This window comes from Guyanagaster necrorhizus (assembly GCF_019112545.1).
Source record: "Guyanagaster necrorhizus MCA 3950 unplaced genomic scaffold BT62scaffold_13, whole genome shotgun sequence".
NCBI classification, from domain to species: domain Eukaryota; kingdom Fungi; phylum Basidiomycota; class Agaricomycetes; order Agaricales; family Physalacriaceae; genus Guyanagaster; species Guyanagaster necrorhizus.
Genome location: NW_025064892.1, coordinates 1,351,155 through 1,368,665, shown reverse-complemented (window position 1 = coordinate 1,368,665; position 17,511 = coordinate 1,351,155). Strand labels below are relative to the sequence as shown.

The window sequence follows — 17,511 nt, the reverse complement described above, 5'->3', positions numbered from 1 at the left end:
ATGCATGCATTCGAATATACCTGACTCTATTATCCACCATTCAGAATTGCCTAAGGAGCAGCAAAAGCCATGCTCAAAAACTGGGTACACAAATCCTGAGTCAAGGAGGTAATCAACAATATGATCACTGGAATACAAGTTGTGGAATGATGCCATGCTCTAGAATGGCTCAATGAATTGCACAGGCCATGAAAATTCATCTGATGAGCCAAATCTCTGAGAAAGGATTTACTAGCCAAAGCACAGATTGAGACATTAACGTCCTGATCAACCCATGCAGTCACTGCCTTGATCAACAGCAGCTGCACAGAAAGTAGCATCAACCGGGCTTTCATCAATAAGCATCAATTACCCACTCAGGCAATAGTGGCACCTATCCCAGTCTACAACACAGATGGGACAAAGAATCAAGCTAGATCGATTACTGAATATGTAAAGCTTAAGCTCACCATCGGCAATCATTTGGAATGAATTGACTTAGCAGTAACCAACCTAAGAACAAAAGAGATATTCCTTGGTCATGATTGGCTGATCAGACACAATCTGCTGATCAATTGGAAGACCAGACGTATTATTTTTGCTCGATGTCAATGCTGGAAGATTCTATTTGAACTACTAGATGAAGATCCTGAGGACCGATGGGATGAAGAAATAGAAGATGGTGAAATCATTCTCACCATCAACCTACAAAGGGCCATTAGCATTCAGACAGTATATTATGCTAATGATCTAGTGGCAAAAGCCAATGCTGGAAAAGAGGAAAGGACATTCGAAGAATTGGTACCTGAATGGGCATGTGACTATCAGGATTTATTTGAAAAAGAAAGTTTTGATGAACTACCTGATGTGAAACCCTGGGACCATGCCATCGAACTAATCTCTAATGCTAATGCCAACCTGGATTGCAAGTGCTATCCACTAGGCAATAATGAATAACAAGAGCTAGACAAGTTTCTGAAAGAGAACCTATCTAGTGGAAGGATCCAACCATCAAAATCACTGATGGTGTCCCCCTTCTTTTTCGTCAAAAAGAAGGACAGGAAACTCCAACCAGTACAAGATTATCAGAAGCTCAATAAAATGATGATCAAGAACCACTATCCACTTCCACTGATCATGGAACTAATGGACAAACTCCAGGATGCAAAATATTACACCAAACTAGACGTTCGATGGAGGTACAACAATGTACACATCAAAGAAGGCGATGAGTGGAAGGCTGCTTTTTGAACTAATCATGGTTTGTTTGAATCAATGGTTATGTTCTTTGGACTGACTAACTCATCGGCCACCTTCCAGTGGATGATGAATGACATTTTCAGAGATCTCATTGCCATGGGAAAGGTTACAATCTACTTGGATGACATACTCATTATGTCTAAAAACAAGAAAGAACACTGAAGGGTAGTATGACAGGTGCTATTCTTGATGAGAAAGCATCGACTCTTTCTCAAGACTGAAAAGTGTGAGTTTGAGGTATTAGAAACCAAATACCTTAGAGTCATTATCAGTGAAGGAAGCATCAGGATAGACCCTGTCAAAGTGGCAGGAGTAACTGAATGGCCAGAACCGACTAAGAAGAAGGAGCTACAATCATTTCTCAGATTCACCAACTTCTACCAATGGTTCATCCAGGATTACAGCAAAATAGTGTGACTGATGATACAGCTAACTGGAAATTCCCCATGGACTTGAGGAATTTTCCAACAGATGGCATTTGACAAACTTAAATACCAATTAGCTGAAGATGTCATTTTGGCTATACTAAGCCAAGATGGAAAGTTCTGAGTGGAAGCCAACTCTAGTGAAGGTACAATCAGAGCCATACTCTGTTAGGAACATGCTAATCGAGTGGGCTTAAGTGCACACACAGAGTCCGGCAGAGTGCATGGGCATTGATGAAGCTATTGGCAACATCACCCTTGAGTCAGAGCCCAAGGATCTGGATGGACAGAATGGAGTTCTATCAGAGAAGTGAACAGGAGTATCCTTCAGAGTGGAATCTGACGGATGAGATAGAGAGGGGTGAGTATGAAGTGTAGATGGCTTATCCAAGTTGATATTCAAACTGAGTAGCTATGATGATGTACATGGCTTTATATACTAATGGTAGCTAATTTCAAGTCAGGTTCCATTGGGTTCCAGTGTCAGTATTTGTTACCAAGTTCGGGGTCTAGATATTACAATGTGAAATACGAATGTGAAATGATACTGGTGAAATGAAATTAGTAGATAATGGGAAGTGGTTGGAGTCCAGTGGGTAGTGTGATTGGATTTGCAGTTGGTTGAGGTGACATGGAGGCCGGCAGCATGTGCATAACAGTATCCCCCTCTTAGTGTTCTTGCCCTCAAGAGCACAGATCCCGATGGCCAGTGGGGCCACATGGAAGATTGTTGGTGGCTGTGGGAGTTTTTTCAGCTTGATCTGAAACCACCATCTTCACTTATGTCATCGCTCACCATGTATCATCGCTCATGCACTCCTGAGTCTTTAGTGAGGGAATCCACCCCTGATGACCCTGAAGAGGCCAAAGAATTGTTTCGTCTGGAATAGTGAACTGTGGAGAAGGAATATGTGGAGGCCATGGAGAGCCATTTGGAATGGCAAGGGGAGCAGGAGCGGGAGCGGGAGGAGAGGGTCTGGGTGGACCATGTGGTCCAGGAGATGCAGAAAAAGAAGCAGAAGGAGGAGTTGGAGAGGAAGAGGAAGGAGGTTTGGTAGGCTGCAGAGAGGCAGGCTAAGGAGGCAGAGGAGGTGTTGAAAGGGGCGGCTCAGAGGGAAGCTGAGGAGAGGGAGGCCATGGAGGCAGCGGCGAGGGCTGAGGCTGAGGAGATAGAGCCAGAGAGGATGGTTATGGAGGATGGATTGCAGATGACTCCCACAGAGGCCATTGATTTTCGGCTGCATCGAGTGTTGGCAGAACAGTTTGGTCCTGGCCTTGGTCTTTGCTTCAAGAAGGTGACTCACCCTACACCTCTGGAATCTGATGATGAACAGGACAAGGGGACTGAGGGGGATGATGAGTCTGAGGAATCCGAGGGGACTCTGGAGAGGAGGAAGAGGGTGCAGAAGAGAAAGAGAAGGGCAGCGGGTCCAGTGGAGAAAGGCCATAAACACAAGTTCAGGTCAAAGAGCATAGTGGATGGCAGTGAGACAGAGGTGGTTGTTAGCCCCAAAAAGCAGGCAAAGTTGGAAGTGGCGGGACTGGCAGGGGGCAAGGAATTGTTGGATGGTGAAAGTAAGTGTCTTGGTTTTCTTTCATGGCTCAACTTAGCTTTTTTTGTTTTTAGAGAGTTGTGTACACTGTCGTCAAGATAGTGCCCGGTGTTATGCATGCCTAGTAACTGAAGGTGCCAGTCAAGGGCGGACTTGCTCTTGCTGCAAGATCAAGAAAACTGCCTATTCGTTCAACAAGAGCGTCACCGCAAGTGAGGTGATCAGCAGTGTGGAGGTCTCCGCCGGTCTCTACCAACTTTCAAAATTGATATGCAAGTTGATGCATCATATGGATGAGTTGGCAGACGAGGTGGCAGATGTTTGCAATACTGTGGCAGATCTTCAAGATGACTATGGTTCTAATGATATGTCGTCTCCTTCGGAGCTGTTTTCGGAGTCCGAGGTGGAGGTCTAGAAGAAGGCCCAACTGATTTTCAAGGATGAGAGGGATCAGGAGATGGAGGATCTTCGGGAGGTGATGTTGAAGAGGCTGGATGAGGATATAGAGGAGTTGAAGGAGCGAGGGGAGAGTTTGAGTTCCGCTTCTTTGTAAAATGTTTTGTACAAAATGTATATAGAAAAGGGCATTGGATGTTGGTGGTGGACAAAAATATAAATACAAAATTTTTTTTTTTTTTTGACTTTAAAAGTGTAGGAAGGGTGATTGAACAGTGGTAATTAGTGGTTAGAATTGAAATGGTAAGGTGGGGTGATGGTGGTGTCCAGAGTAGCACTGTATTAGGAATGGGATGTTTGAATAACTTTGGACAAGGGTCCTGGTTTGTCTGGGTATCGGTGGTGGAATTCTTCAATAAATTCATCAGCGGAGAACTCGGAGGCTGGTAACCAAGCAAATTCTTTGTTAGTACCTTCATATCCTAGCCATTGGATTTTGTACAGCAGTGGGCAGCGGAACTGGCAGTCCAGTTTAGAGTCGAGGATTTGGGCTATTTTGAAATGTTCTTCTCTGTCAACTTCGACTGGAGGCGTTGATGGTTGGATTTGGTTAGGAATAGTGTTTTCCTCTATGGGTTTCAATTGTGACACATGGAAGATGGGGTGAATGGACTGGAGGTCTGGCAGAAGCCTCAGGGTAAAGAAGTGGATACCAGGTTGGGCTATGATTTCAAAAGGACCAAGGTATTTCTCCAAGAATTTTCTGGTTGGGCAGGTGGTTTTGATATATTTGGAGCTGAGGTAGATCTTGTCCCCCACTGTGAACGGAGGTGCCAGAATCCGGTGCTTGTCTGCTTGGGTCTTGTAGTGAGACTGGGCTTCAGAAATTTCATCTTTCAGTAATTGATGGAGTTCATCAAGGTTGACTGCAAAATCTCAGGCCCGGGCAGAGACGATATCCCTTTCAGGGTGAACGGTGATGTTGGAGTGGTAACCCTTGTTAGCAAAGAATGGAGAAATTCCAGTAGACACGTTAGAGGCATTATTGTAGGCGAATTCAGCAATGGGTAAGAGGGTGTCCCAGTTGTCCTGTTGGTAGGAGCAGTAGATGCAGATGTATTGTTCCAGGGTTTGGTTTGCTTGTTCAGTTTGGCCATCAGCCTCTGGATGATAACCAGAGGTAAGGTGGAGTTCCATGTCAAGGGCCATGGCTAAGGCATGAGTAAATTGGGAGACGAATTCGAAGCTGTGGTCTGATGTGATGTGACTGAGTACCCCATGTTTGGAGAATACGTGGATAAGGAAAAGTTGGGCAAGCTCCATGGAGTTGATGGTGTCATGAGTGGGAATGAAGATGGCTTGCTTGCTAGCTTGGTCTATGACTACTAAGATGGCGGTGAATCCATTGGAGTCCAGTAGTTGTTCAATGAAGTCTATGGAAATGGAATCCCATGGCCATTCAGGAACTGGCAGAGGTTTCAGTAACCCATAGGGGCGGTGTCTGGGTGCCTTGTTGTGCCCACAAACTGTGCAGGACTTAACATAGTGTCAGACATATTCACACATCTTTGGCCAGGTGTAGTTCTGCTGGACTAGTTCTAATGTCTGGTTTTGACCAAAGTGACCTGCCAAGATGTGGTCATGATTGTTCTGTAGTATACAGAGACGGAGATCATCAGAGTCCAGGATATGGATGCAGCCTTCAAAGCGAAGGATGTTGGATTCATCAATGGACTATTGAGAGGGAGAGGATTCAGAAGCGGCCTTGGCCTAGCGGAGGCTGTCGGAGGACATAGCATCAGAGGATTGTGCTTGTCTGATATCGGTGTGGAGTTTGTCAATATTCATGATGGCACTAGCCTATAGGGTGGGGCCTTCGAGATAGGTTGCTCAGAGTGATGTAGAGAGTTGTTTTTGGGTAAACACAGGTCGGAAATTGTGGGGGTTGATTTGGGCATATTGGCTATCCCTCTCTTTAGGGTAGATGTCTCATCATCTAGTGAGTGCATCCGGTTTCCCACCAAGTTTTCCAGGGCAGAACTGGATTACTAGGTTGAACTGGGATAGGTATTCAGACCAGCAGACCTGTCGGCGGATTAGAATCTTAGTGGTGGTGAAGTATTCAAGATTCTTGTGGTCTGTTACGACATCGATAGAGTCCACGGAGCCTTCAAGGTAGTGCTGCCAATGTTTAAAGGCTTCAAAAATGGCTAGAAGCTCTTTGTCATGGGTGTCATAGTTGAGTTCAGCATTGTGGAGGCTCCGGGAGTGGAAAGCGATGGGGTGAATTTCGCCATCTTCAAGATAGATGGAGAGGATAGCTGCAATTGCATAGTTGGAGGCATCAGTTTCCACCACTATCTTTTGATCAGGGACTCAGTGGGTAAAGATGGGGCCATGTGTAAAGGCCTGTTTCAACTCATTGAAGGTGGCCAAGCATTTGTCATCAAATTTCCATGGGGTTCCCTTGCAGGTGAGTCGTGTAAGGGGGAGGATGATATCACTATATTCATGTATGAAGCGATGGTGCTGAGGATAATATTCCAGAGCTGCTCTTCCTCAAGAATGTCATTGACTTGACCATCACTATCTCTTTGTTCAATGAAAAGCCTTGTCTCAACTGGTGGACTGCAACTCTGCACAGACTTGCATTCTCATGCATTATTGAGATACTCATGATCAGGATTGAAATCAATACAGTTGCTCTCTTCACTGGAACCTCTTTTCCAATGGGTGTATCATCCCAGGAATAGGCTGCATTTGATGAAGAGTTGTGTCAGATGGTGTCCATCATCAAAAGGATCAAGCTGTCACTTTGTGGCCACACTGATAAGCAGGACTCAGAGAATTATAAATAGGGTGATATCATGGAATGACTCAAAGATGCATGCATCAAGAATGCACAAGAGATGTACAAGGAGAAGAGGTCATCTCATTTCAAGTCTGAGATAGTGAATTGATAGGGCAAATCCATTATATCAGTAGAGTGTCACTCATATTGAACTAATAAATAATTGTTAGACACAAATAGTGTTTTCAATATTCCTATGAAATGATCTTCTACAGTTTGTTTGGTGCTTCAGTGAAGAAAGTCAAGACAACCCCTTTCAGTCTCAGATCTAGTAACTGACTTTATTAACCAGATGTTTGTTAGAAACTTTTAATCTTATCTTTCATTTTTTCCCATTAATTATTGATTGAATTTGACACCTTTACAGATGTAGCTGAGACCTATGGAGACTTCACTGCTGTGTGCTTATTTTATTGTGGTATTTGTCCTTTCTGATGATTTATAGCACTTGTCATTCTTAATGCTAAAGCCTAAGACATATGGGTATTCTCAGAGCTGCTGCCTAATATATGTGACTATCTCATTCATAATTGTAAGATTAGATTAGCTGGTAATCCCTAATTTATGGCAAGTCTCTTTTAACAATTGCACTAAAAAGCTGGATCAGAACTCATTACCATGAGAAAGTCACACATGATCCTGATGTATCTCTCAATTCAATAGTTGTTTCTAGCCAACATGAGCATATACTGTAATAGGATCCAATGGAGATTGTATATAGTGTTGAAAGATAGTGAACTTCTTCATCAATTCTTACTATAACAAGTGATAGTAATCCTTCAATACTGACTGGTGAACTCTCTCTCACATAGATTCAATATTACTTTTACATCTTTTTTGTTTCAACTTTGGCTACAACTCTATCTACAACACTGCTTGCAACACCATCTACCTCAACAAATAGCAGAGGCATTGAGATCATATTAACAATTACTGCAACACTATAAGTCTTATCAGTATTTTCATTGTACAATGGTGCTAAGCTTGGCTCTCAGCATCTCCAGAATAATGTCCATTTTTTTCATGCACTATTGATTTGACATGTCCACTACTTTATAATAGAACACTGACTGGTCCCACCTCTTGATGAGAAAGATGAAGAGCCATGTCCAACTCTGGTTCTCATCAGTGATATTGGAGTGTGCTTCAATGAAAACATCAGACTTATTATGGCATATTCAGATAGTGATTCTGGTGGATTACAAGCTCTGCAAAAGGATTTCACAATAGCATATAAGCTTGTAGATTTTGTCATTAGTCATTATATTTATAACAGATATGAGACACATTTCACTGCTTATTTTATTTGAGTTCAGCCTCAGGATTTCATCAGGCTCACCACCAGAGAGTTTACTGGCCAATATTTTTTACTAGGTATTTCATTTAATGTATGGATGAGACAACCAGGAACCTCATTCCTGTTGATGCTACTCTTGACATGTTACTGTGATGCTCAGTGTAGATATGTGCAGTTACAGCAGCTGACCTTGAAGCCATGGATTTAGATAACAGTTGGTGAATTAATGCAATAGAGTGAGTGAATAGTGACTGTTCTGCATGCATAAGCCATTTGATAGGATGAGCTCAGTTGGACTTTGCCTTTGTGGTGGAACTTATTACATCTATACCCTTTAATCTTTGAAACTATATTGATGTTGATCTCTATTTATAGCTTCTTAATTTTAATATGAGTGGCTCAAAGATCAAGTAGGCTTGCACTCTGTGTTGAGATTGTCAATGAAGTAGGAAATTCATTGGAATTGTCACAAGAAAATGAACCATCTCAAAATTTAAGCACTAAAACAATATGCTACTTGTGTGTGGCAAGGATTGAAACAGGGGCCTATCATCAATTCCAGTTGACATGCGATCACGTGTATCTGAACACGATCGATCAAACTCCGCTCACCCAATTTGTCTACCCCGACGACCGCCCTGACTCACGTTCACCTCCCTACCGGGTTCTGCCTTTGTTCCTCAGCATAGTCTGCTTCCACAGCATGTACGCCGTATCTTTTTATTGACCGACTGTCCTGAGTCAAGACTTGTCTGAAACTGGAAAAACAGCGATCGACGCAGGTTGATCGATCCTTACGGATACGAAACATGAGACAAATAGGCCACAATTGGTCCTAAAGATACAAAAGTTTCGCTTTCTCTCTTGGCTTCCAAGGATGAACTGTCATACTCAACGCTACTCTTGAGACGACGACGCCCTCGGCCTCTCTTCAGAAGCTGTGGGACGTTCATCCTCATCTGTGGCTATCCTTCTCCGCTACCCCTCCGTGGTACGTCACCGCCGTCATTGCGTGCGAGCGAGCAGTTTACTCACTCTACCCATAGGCATTCGTCGATGTTCTCATTACCAGCAAGACATACGTACGTTCTTCCCTACCGTTTCTTCAGTTCTACTGCTAACACTTTGCTAGGTCAATGGCCTCCTACTTAAGGAGCCATGGTGCTCCTAATATCAGTCAAGCGACCCCACCGTTGGGTGAATGGACCGACTAGGCGGCCAAGGTCAATCTCAACATGAATGACTAGGCCATGGATCATCACGCAGAGATGGGTTGCAATACGTATCCGTCTTTCCAATGAAGTCGTTGACCGACTCGAACGGTGATCGACGTACAAGTGTCGTGGTAGAACCGTTCGAGCAAGTGACCGAACCGGTGAGGAGTTTGTAATCGGATCTCTCTGAGACATCGGTTGCTCCTCTCTTTCAGTCTCAATGCCATTGATTGAAACCTCCGCAGTGAGTCGTTATCTTTATCACACTACTTCCACTTAACAATGAGATTTCGTAGCTTCGGTTCGCTTTCTGCCAAAAACAATGGTCAATTTAGCACCAACCGGATTGAGTGGGACAGCAAGTAATCGTAGCAAGACACGCAGTGGAGAACGTGCTAGAAGCACCAACACCGTGCGCGCGCAGGTGGAGAAGCAGACGCCACCCTCATCTTCCAAAATGTCCAGCTGTTGGAGGGATCCGTTGCACCTGTGTATTGGGAGGTTGTGTTCGAAGGTTGAAGGAAGGACAGCTTCGACTAGCTGAATAGATTACATACGAGGGTTGGGAAACGCTGACTCCGTCAGGCCGGCAGTCCTCCAACGTCTCGCCAATCGAACTTCGGCCCAAGATCCTGCCAAGGCCCCAACATCTTTCGCCACTGATTTGAGTCTATCGTGTTTTCCTACGGTTTCCCGTGGGTGGAGAATACGCCTTCGATTCTGACTAGCGTTAGCTTCAACGGACGTGGATAAGAATTGAACCATGGTATGACAGAGACGAAGGACCAGGACTGGCGAAGTACCTGGCTATTCTGCACGCTACTCTGCACCTACAAGTACGAGGCACGAGATGGGTGGTAGCCGTTCGGTAAGGCCCTCCTCACACGAAAGAATATCGCACAAAGAATATTGCTGCTTGATGTCCGTTAGGTTAGGCATACACGAGAGCAAAGAGGTCGTCGAGTCAATAACAGAGACGGAACTGTACCCCAAGACCTTCACTTCACCGTGGATCTCGTCAGTTGCTGCATCCTGAACTCCCCACAAACGATGGCACTTACATCTGTGGAACAAAGTTGCGAGATGAAGCTGACATAGACTCTTAGTCGTCACCTTGAAGTCGGCGAGCGAGAGAGAAGAGAGAAAAGTCACAAAGCATGACTTAGCACCAGAACGACAAGTGCCTGTGTAAAACTTTACCTTTGGTATCAAACTTTTACTTAATCGCACCCAAGTTAGAAACATGCATGAACACTGTTAATTTCAAAGTACAACATCTAGTAGTACAAAAGACATGACAAAAAGATATGCTGTGAATGTCCGAGAAGCAGAAAGACGTGATACCATACAAGGGCTGACCAACAACGAACTGACTCATTCAGGACCTACATGATGAGTTGACAAGTCCAAGAGGTCTACCTGTATATCAAGGAGAGATGGCGTTAGTTATGCACGAAAAGGGAAGTAAAGAAGAAAAAAAAGAACAAGACCTGAGTTTTAGCTAGCATTTAAAAAATGCATGAACCTAGGCAACGACCTAGTAGAGGTGGCAGTCGGGGAAGACCTTCTTGATCTGCTCCTCAAGCCACCAGTATGGGGTCCCGTAGGTTATGTCTGTTTCGTCCATTGTGCCGCTACCGCCTGTGAGCAAGGCGACGATGCGGCCAGTCCTGTCGAGGATGATGGCACCGGAATCTCCAGGGGCGGAGAAGGAACCACGCAGCTTCTTGTTGTCGGTGTAGGGCAGGATGGCGACCTCGATGGACGTGTACTTGGCACCGTAGTCGGTGTAGATGCGAGTGAAAGACTTGAGCCCATTGACGCGACCAATGGTGGTGCCCGTGGTCAGGCCATTCTTCACTACGAGGAATGCCTTCTCACCATAGATGTCGAGGTGCTGGGGCTGGCAGATCTCGTCGTCCTTCACGACACCACAGACCTGGAGGAGCCCATCGATCGGGTACTCGTAGCCCGCCTGGTCCTCTCGCTGTGGGAACAAGAACCTGCAGAAATCGAGCATCGAGAGGTTGCCACCTACGGGGATATAATAGTCAGCCAAAACTGAAACTGCGGGACGAGATGGGAAACGTACCGATGTAGACCTTGTTTCCCAGGAAGGTGTTCCAGTCAATCTTCTCACGGTAAAGCTGGATAAAGGCCCAGTCGCGCGTAAACTCGGTGGGTCCGTCGGTGACGACAATGGGCTCAGCATGGAGGACGAAGCCGATGATGCGCTGGCTCGGGTTCGTCCTATATTTAGTAACGTCGTCGTGAAGCTTGTTCAAGTCGTCGATCATATTCGTCGCCTTCTTCACATCGAACTGGGCGTACTTGCGCGCATTGGTGACCTCTGCATCCTCGCCCTCGACAAATTCACCCAGCCTAGCGATCACCCCGTTCCACACCTCGATGGAGCGAGCGCTGTCGCCGATGGTGGCCATCATGGCATTTGTAGAATTCTCATAGCCCATGTTGCCGAGGGCGACGATGTTCTCGCGTGGCTGGCTGCCATACTTGCGCGCCATGCGCAGGTTGGCATATGCGGGAGGAGGGCGAGCGACGTGGGCAGCAGTGAGAAGGACGACGTGCTCATCGTCTTTGCTGAGGCGGAAGTAGAGGGCGCCGGTGCCCTCATAGTGCGGCATCTTGAGCGGGGCGATGGAGAGGCCGAGCGTGGGTGTGAAAGGCTTGAGGAACTTGGGGACAGGGTCAAGGAGGGGGTTGAAGGGGAGGAGCTTTGGGCCAGCAATAGAGTGGGTCACCTCCGACTCGCGAAAAGCGACCTCGATGTAAGGGAAGCCAGCTAGACTGAGGATAAGCTTGATGGCATCAGCGGCAGCCACCGCAGCGTCGAAGGAGAGAGTCTTGTGCTTCACGCCGATCCACATAAGGAGTGGGCAAAACGGCGTCTTCTCCCCAGCATCGGCGAAGGCGACGGGGTCGATCGAGGTCCACATGACGCCACGAGAGTCGAGGGTCTTGTAGATGTCCGTACCGATCTTGAGCCAGGAGCCTGAGATGGGGTGGCCGTAGACAGGGCGAGCCTCGCGGATGACACGCTGTGCTTCTAGACCCTTGCGTACAGGCCAGGCAGGGCCCGACTTGTAGATGCAGGGAGGGCAGCTGGGCATACCCCAGAAGTCTGTATAAGCGGCGGGGTAACGGTCGAGGAGACGGGATGAGTCAGTGTTGCCCTCGCGCTTGCTGAACGTGTAGACGGTGGGTGAGATGGGGGACGAGAGTGAGCAGATTGGCGACTGGTTTCCGAAATGTGTGGGGAGGTACAGGCACGATTCGTAGAATACTTCGTCGAGGTTGTAGGGGTTAGGTGCCACTGGGAAGGAATGGTCAGTAACAAGGAGAGATCAAAAAAAAGCTAAAGGGCTTACTTGTGCAAATGTAAACAGAAAGAAAAAACACTTAGAGGCAGAGTCGACTGAGAGTTGTTCTGAGGGGAGGGCAGAAAGGGAGGGTGGGATGTGAGTTGCCTTTCTATGAAGACTAGGGGCTATTTCCGGCTATATCCGTGCCGTTCGTGCCGTCCGCACTTAGGTAGACGGACCATCCTATGGGTTTTGAGAGAGAATGGGTTATGAGCGGTATGCGTTATGAGGGAGGTATAGATGCAAATACTAGAATTTGAATAATTCAGTAACGTGACAGAGGCCCTTGATCAAAAACCACCACCATGTGGGGTTCGGCGTCGTGCCACTCCAAACCTGGCTCAAGGAATTTCGCTCGTCAAGACAGCGAGCGAAAGAAATCATCGTCCTTGCACCTTCACTGGTCAGGAGAAATGTCTCGTTGTCTTGAGACGTCTCAGTTCTTCTGGGCCAGACCACTGACTACCGCATGTAGTAGCTAGTAGAGACACCAACCCTTTCCCAAGGCCCTCTAGGCTATAAGATCCCTGCTCAGTTCTCCGGTCACCCCCAATCCCATCCCGCTCCATGCAGGGTGACGACGTAGACCAATCCCTCGCTTCAAAGACGAAATAGACGGCAGTGGCAGCGAGCTGGTGACAGGCAGCGCCCGCGCCACGTCACCCAAGGAAATCAACGACCACGACCACCCCCTACATCCTCGTCAATGCCCGTAGCGAATTTACCGTCACCGGGAGATCTCTCAGGGAAAAACGCCGCGAAACTCCCACCATAGAAAGGCGAGGTAGCCGAGATACGACCTTTGCCACTGGGTCACAAAGAAGAAGAATGCTCGCCCTTCGTCCTGGCAAAATTAGGACGTCTCAAATCATATTTAAAGAGTGCCAGTCCGCCATAGAGTTCCATTCCTCCCTCTCAGCCCCCCACTCGCCGAACTGTCTGCCTCCAATAGCGAAGAGCCCCTCCTCCAGACGCCAGGAGGGAACCCTAACAAAAGACAGAAGACCTCGGGAAGCAGTGCGAGGCAAAACGCGCGTCCATACGACCCTTCAAAAAAATAATCCTCTGACTAAAGATCAGGCACCTCCTCCGACCGTAGACGAGGAAAACGGAGAATCGTGACGAAAGACAAACCTCGTCCACTCGCACCCGATTCCATACGAACTCCCTGACCCTCGTGCTACCGCCGACCTGCCTACGGCGGGCGACGAGTTCCCCTACGACAAGTTCACCCGCTCTGGCGAAACGCTTGTGAAACTCCCCACGGGCTCCGCAACCCCATTCACGGATGCTATATTCCCCCGCACCTTCATCCTATGGAATCATATCACGGCTGGTTTCCCAGAAGACATCCATGACGCTATTGCCACTTTCCCTGAAAAGTTCATCGCAGCCGTCCCCTTCGGAGCGGGCCCCAAGTTCTACGCCGAAAACCGAAGGGCAGATCTTTTACTGAATACCTTTCTCGAAGTCCTCGACTTCCCAGATAAGGGCAAGCTTACGGTTTTCTTCCCTATCGAAGCAAAGGAGGACAAGAAAGACAGGAACAAAGATGAAGGACGCAGAAGAAAGAGTGCCTTCGACAAGCCGTGGCCCCTGATCATTACAGATTTCTCTGAGAACTTCGCCAAATTCCTCCTCTGTAACCAATGCTTCGCAACGGCATCGCATGCTGTTTGGAATCTCATCCCATTTAACCCGAAGGCACTAGCTTCGACCATCACTGCTTTCCAGGGCAATGTCGTTAGCAATGACCCTGACCTGATAGCTGAAGCTCTCGCATGCATCAAAGCCGCCACCTGGTGCGACGTCTCCATCCAAAGCCTAGTCAAACGTATCACCCAGACCCAAGGACGTTTAGGAAACCCCGCTGAGCTCACAGTAAAGATGACTCGATCCTGGCGCCTCTCGTACATGGAGACGAAAAATTTCGAAGACGACAAAGGTCCGGTCTTCCTCTTGACGAGGGAACGCATTACCGACGACCTGGACATGCACAGATTGTTAGCCGCGCACATCCGCCAACTGAAGCTCCGGGTCAACTACCAATAGCTGATAAATGTCGACAAAAATCGTTGGCTGCGACTGGTGCAAGAACCAGAATCATCTGATCCATGCATGCCTCTTCCAACTTGGAACCTATGGCGAGATACTGGGCTGCATTCCGAAGATCCTTAGGATTCATCTCGCTACGAATCACAGAATTATAGTTCAGAGCTGTTCTGAGGCAGTCAATTCGTTCGATTCCACGAGCATGCCCACGGCTACCAGCCAAGATACAATCGTTGTCGTAACCGCCGGCCCACCACCTATATCCAACCTTCGGATGTCCACCCCTGAGCCCAATCCACCCGATGAACGGCCGTGGATTGAACAGCGTCCTGCGATTCCCGTACCAAAGAGCCCACTTCCAACGTTGACGGATCTACCGGTAGTTAACAAAAAGAGGGAAGGGATTGGTGCGACGACGAACAGAGCGAGGGGGTGACGAAAAATGTAGTCGATGATGAAACTTTGCCGAACGTGCGTTTTTTGTTTTGAAGATTTCGTTGAGTAACTTCGTGGTCAGTTTCGCAACCAGATGGAATCATACGACCTAGCCACAGTTTTGGATCAGAGGCAGCTGTAGATTCGCAAGTTTCCGATGATCCTCGCCAACAAACCGGTTAATGAAGTAGGGAACAATTCGTCTGTCCTGCCAAATATCCAAATATCAAAAAAAAAACACTACCGCAAAAACGAAACCATTATACCCATTACTGCTTCAACTTCCTGATCTCTTATTGCTGGTCGGCTGACCGACATCGGTCACAATGCCTTCAGTGTGCTCTCGACGAATAACCCAGTATTGCGTTTCGGGGAGTACGTGATGCGCCTAGAGCTTCATCTGCTGATACAGAGCGATTGGTCTTGTCATCGTTGACGGCGTGATCCTGGTTGTATTTAGGACCGCGAACGAGCATGAAAGGAAGACTCTCACCATCATAAATCATCCCTTGGGACCATGGAGCGAGAGCATCCAACAGAGCTGCGACAGTCTTCAATGTGCGCCCCATAGACGCGTAGCCAGATCATTCCAAGTCCAGTCCACATGATTGCTTGTTCACATTCGCAACTGCAAGTGCTTCACGACCAAACTTCGGTTGTATGTTCTTGCCCTCGGACAGAAGGACACCAACAAACTCAGGGAGGATGAGCGCAGACATATGAATAGCATTGTAGTAATACCTCGTATCGCTGAGCTTACGTAGGGGCTTGCTCAAGTCACGATCAGCTTACTTGGAAACAGACTATGAAGCCTCTCTGACCGGAAGGGTAGGTGGGGATGGTCGTGTAGGCGTACTCGGAGACAGGAAAAATCTCGAGAGTCATTGATCTAAGCTGGGAGATGAGTGGAAGGTGCAACCAAAGACATTCTCCTTGGGTAGAGATGTTGCCACCAGGAGCAAGGGCATCATGGAGAGGCTAGAAGTAGGGCTTTTGGAAGAGAGATTGTGAAGGACCAACAGGATCCGAAGAGTCGGTGATGATGACATCGCAGCGACCGTCATGCTCAGCCAGGAACTTGAAACCGTCTCCGATGAAAACAGTCACCTTGGCAGATGAAAGAAGAGAGGACATATGGGGAAGATACTGCTTGGATACTCGGATCACAGCCTACAAAAACATTCAGTATGTTGATATTAGCGAAACGGTGCACGAGTACCTCATCGATATCGCAGAGAACGACCTCCGTAACCGAGTCGTGCTTTAACACTTCTCGAACACCTCCATCGTCACCGCCGATAACCAGCACCTTCTCGGGGTTCGGATGACTATTCAAGGCGATATGTGCAATCATTTCCTGATAACTTATCGGCCGATGTCAGCCTTCCGATGATAGAGAAGAAAAAGATATCACTCACGAGAACTCGTCGCACTCTGTGCATTCGACAACACCGTCGAGCACCAGGACGTTTCCGAATGTCTCCAATTCAAAAACCAGGATGTCCTGGTACAGGGACTTTTCGACATGCAAGATCCTGTTCACCTTCAATGACATTGCTTGGCCAGGCCATTGCGACGACATCTCATGGAACCAGCCATCTGTGAAAAAAAATGAATACCTTTATCAGGGAGACCGAAAGAATTTCACCTTGCAGAGGGATGAGTGAGGGGGCCATGGTGGTTGCAATTGAAGATGTGACTCGACAGTTTTCAAAATCAGAGTTTGAATTTCTGGCTCTCATGCCAATCACGTCATCGATATCGGTGTCAATGACGACAGAGACGTTTTCGACCTTTCTGCGGTTCATTGGAGAAGCCGGGACGTCACATCTACTACCTAGGCCTCCACAACTCATCTCTTTGAATACCATTTTCCCTCCGAACAATGCCAGCCACGGTATTCACAAACGGAGAAGTTGAAATGGGCTTCCAGCAGCAGAGAGTCGACGTCGTCAAAACCATTTCCTGTGAACCACAAGGGGTGATATCGGAACGAAAATTCAGTATTCGACGGTCAAATCAATGTTCAGCGTTACAGCAAAGGCCATGAATGACATGAACAGAAAGCGACCAAAAGTGTTGATCCAAAGATCAGATGCTGATAACGACGTAAATTTGACATGGTCCAGTCTTTGCAAACACCAGAGTCTCAAGACTGAACATCTAGGAGCCCAATAAGCTTGAAGCCACCCAGAGAAACAATAATACACACAATTAACCAGACCGAAGAACCGGAACTTCCACTCCTGGGCTCAGTGCGCACCACAGAGGAACAGCGCCCCCCAATCACCATCTGGCACCCCATAACTGCCCCAGCACGGAGTCGTCGGAAGACTGGTTCGTCAATGCAGGGCATTTAATAGACTTCGATCTCCCCAGACTGAGTAGCCTTGGGTCAAAATTGCACCCCATATGAAATAGCCACAAAGCTCAGATGGGATAGCTCTTGTCTACATCGATGAGCAGAAACATCAGTGAGCAGACTTCCAGCTTAAATAGATGGCTTACCCTGATATGATAGACGTGTTCAAGTTCTCGGCCTTTGGACCTTTATTGAACTGCATCTCTTTTTGTTGCAGGCAGGTTACTTTTATGCAGTGGATAATAGGCCAGACTGAGTACGACGGTCAATTGCTTAAAGGCAATTGACCGTCGACTCAGGACAA

General features: G+C 47.3%; 5 protein-coding genes across 5 annotated transcripts; 3 read left to right on the top strand and 2 right to left on the bottom strand.

Annotated features, from left to right (window-relative positions):
• The first annotated feature begins 8,582 nt into the window (after positions 1-8,582).
• Positions 8,583-10,160, top strand: BT62DRAFT_1076570 (uncharacterized protein). Its single transcript, XM_043179234.1, has 8 exons — positions 8,583-8,752; positions 8,808-8,843; positions 8,894-8,958; positions 9,009-9,136; positions 9,400-9,466; positions 9,524-9,663; positions 9,710-9,843; positions 9,906-10,160. The coding sequence occupies exons 2-8, from the start codon at positions 8,818-8,820 to the stop codon at positions 10,009-10,011; spliced, it is 666 nt and encodes a 221-aa protein (XP_043039691.1). The 5' UTR covers positions 8,583-8,752; positions 8,808-8,817; the 3' UTR covers positions 10,012-10,160.
• A 135-nt stretch (positions 10,161-10,295) lies between these two features.
• On the bottom strand, positions 10,296-12,599 carry BT62DRAFT_932558 (uncharacterized protein). The gene is made up of 3 exons (XM_043186375.1): positions 12,365-12,599; positions 11,068-12,309; positions 10,296-11,009 (listed from the first exon to the last, which is right to left on the bottom strand). Coding segments are annotated over exons 1-3 (1,740 nt in total). The 5' UTR covers positions 12,366-12,599; the 3' UTR covers positions 10,296-10,512.
• Positions 12,600-13,186: 587 nt separating this feature from the next.
• BT62DRAFT_920203 (uncharacterized protein) lies at positions 13,187-14,410 on the top strand (the record flags this gene model as incomplete). Its single annotated transcript, XM_043184203.1, has 2 exons — positions 13,187-13,453; positions 13,487-14,410. 2 exons carry the CDS (start codon positions 13,187-13,189, stop codon positions 14,408-14,410), a joined length of 1,191 nt encoding a protein of 396 aa, XP_043039689.1.
• BT62DRAFT_157651 (uncharacterized protein) lies at positions 14,226-15,035 on the top strand. Its single transcript, XM_043179884.1, has 3 exons — positions 14,226-14,303; positions 14,359-14,881; positions 14,928-15,035. Exon 2 carries the CDS (start codon positions 14,418-14,420, stop codon positions 14,844-14,846), a length of 429 nt encoding a protein of 142 aa, XP_043039688.1. The 5' UTR covers positions 14,226-14,303; positions 14,359-14,417; the 3' UTR covers positions 14,847-14,881; positions 14,928-15,035.
• A 394-nt stretch (positions 15,036-15,429) lies between these two features.
• Positions 15,430-16,521, bottom strand: BT62DRAFT_987258 (spermine synthase; the record flags this gene model as incomplete). Its single annotated transcript, XM_043190055.1, has 6 exons — positions 15,430-15,612; positions 15,638-15,823; positions 15,866-16,015; positions 16,065-16,209; positions 16,264-16,444; positions 16,494-16,521. 6 exons carry the CDS (start codon positions 16,519-16,521, stop codon positions 15,430-15,432), a joined length of 873 nt encoding a protein of 290 aa, XP_043039687.1.
• Between the last annotated feature and the right edge of the window lie 990 nt (positions 16,522-17,511).

Coding starts and splice junctions, on each gene's coding strand:
- BT62DRAFT_157651 (XM_043179884.1), top strand. CDS start 14,418: ATGTCGACAAAAATCGTTGGCTGCGACTGGTGCAAGAACCAGAATCAT.
- BT62DRAFT_1076570 (XM_043179234.1), top strand. CDS start 8,818: ATGTTCTCATTACCAGCAAGACATAC. Junction 8,844..8,893: donor TCATTACCAGCAAGACATAC/GTACGTTCTTCC, acceptor ACACTTTGCTAG/GTCAATGGCCTCCTACTTAA. Junction 9,844..9,905: donor AGATGGGTGGTAGCCGTTCG/GTAAGGCCCTCC, acceptor GATGTCCGTTAG/GTTAGGCATACACGAGAGCA.
- BT62DRAFT_932558 (XM_043186375.1), bottom strand. Junction 11,010..11,067: donor GGGAAACAAGGTCTACATCG/GTACGTTTCCCA, acceptor ATATCCCCGTAG/GTGGCAACCTCTCGATGCTC.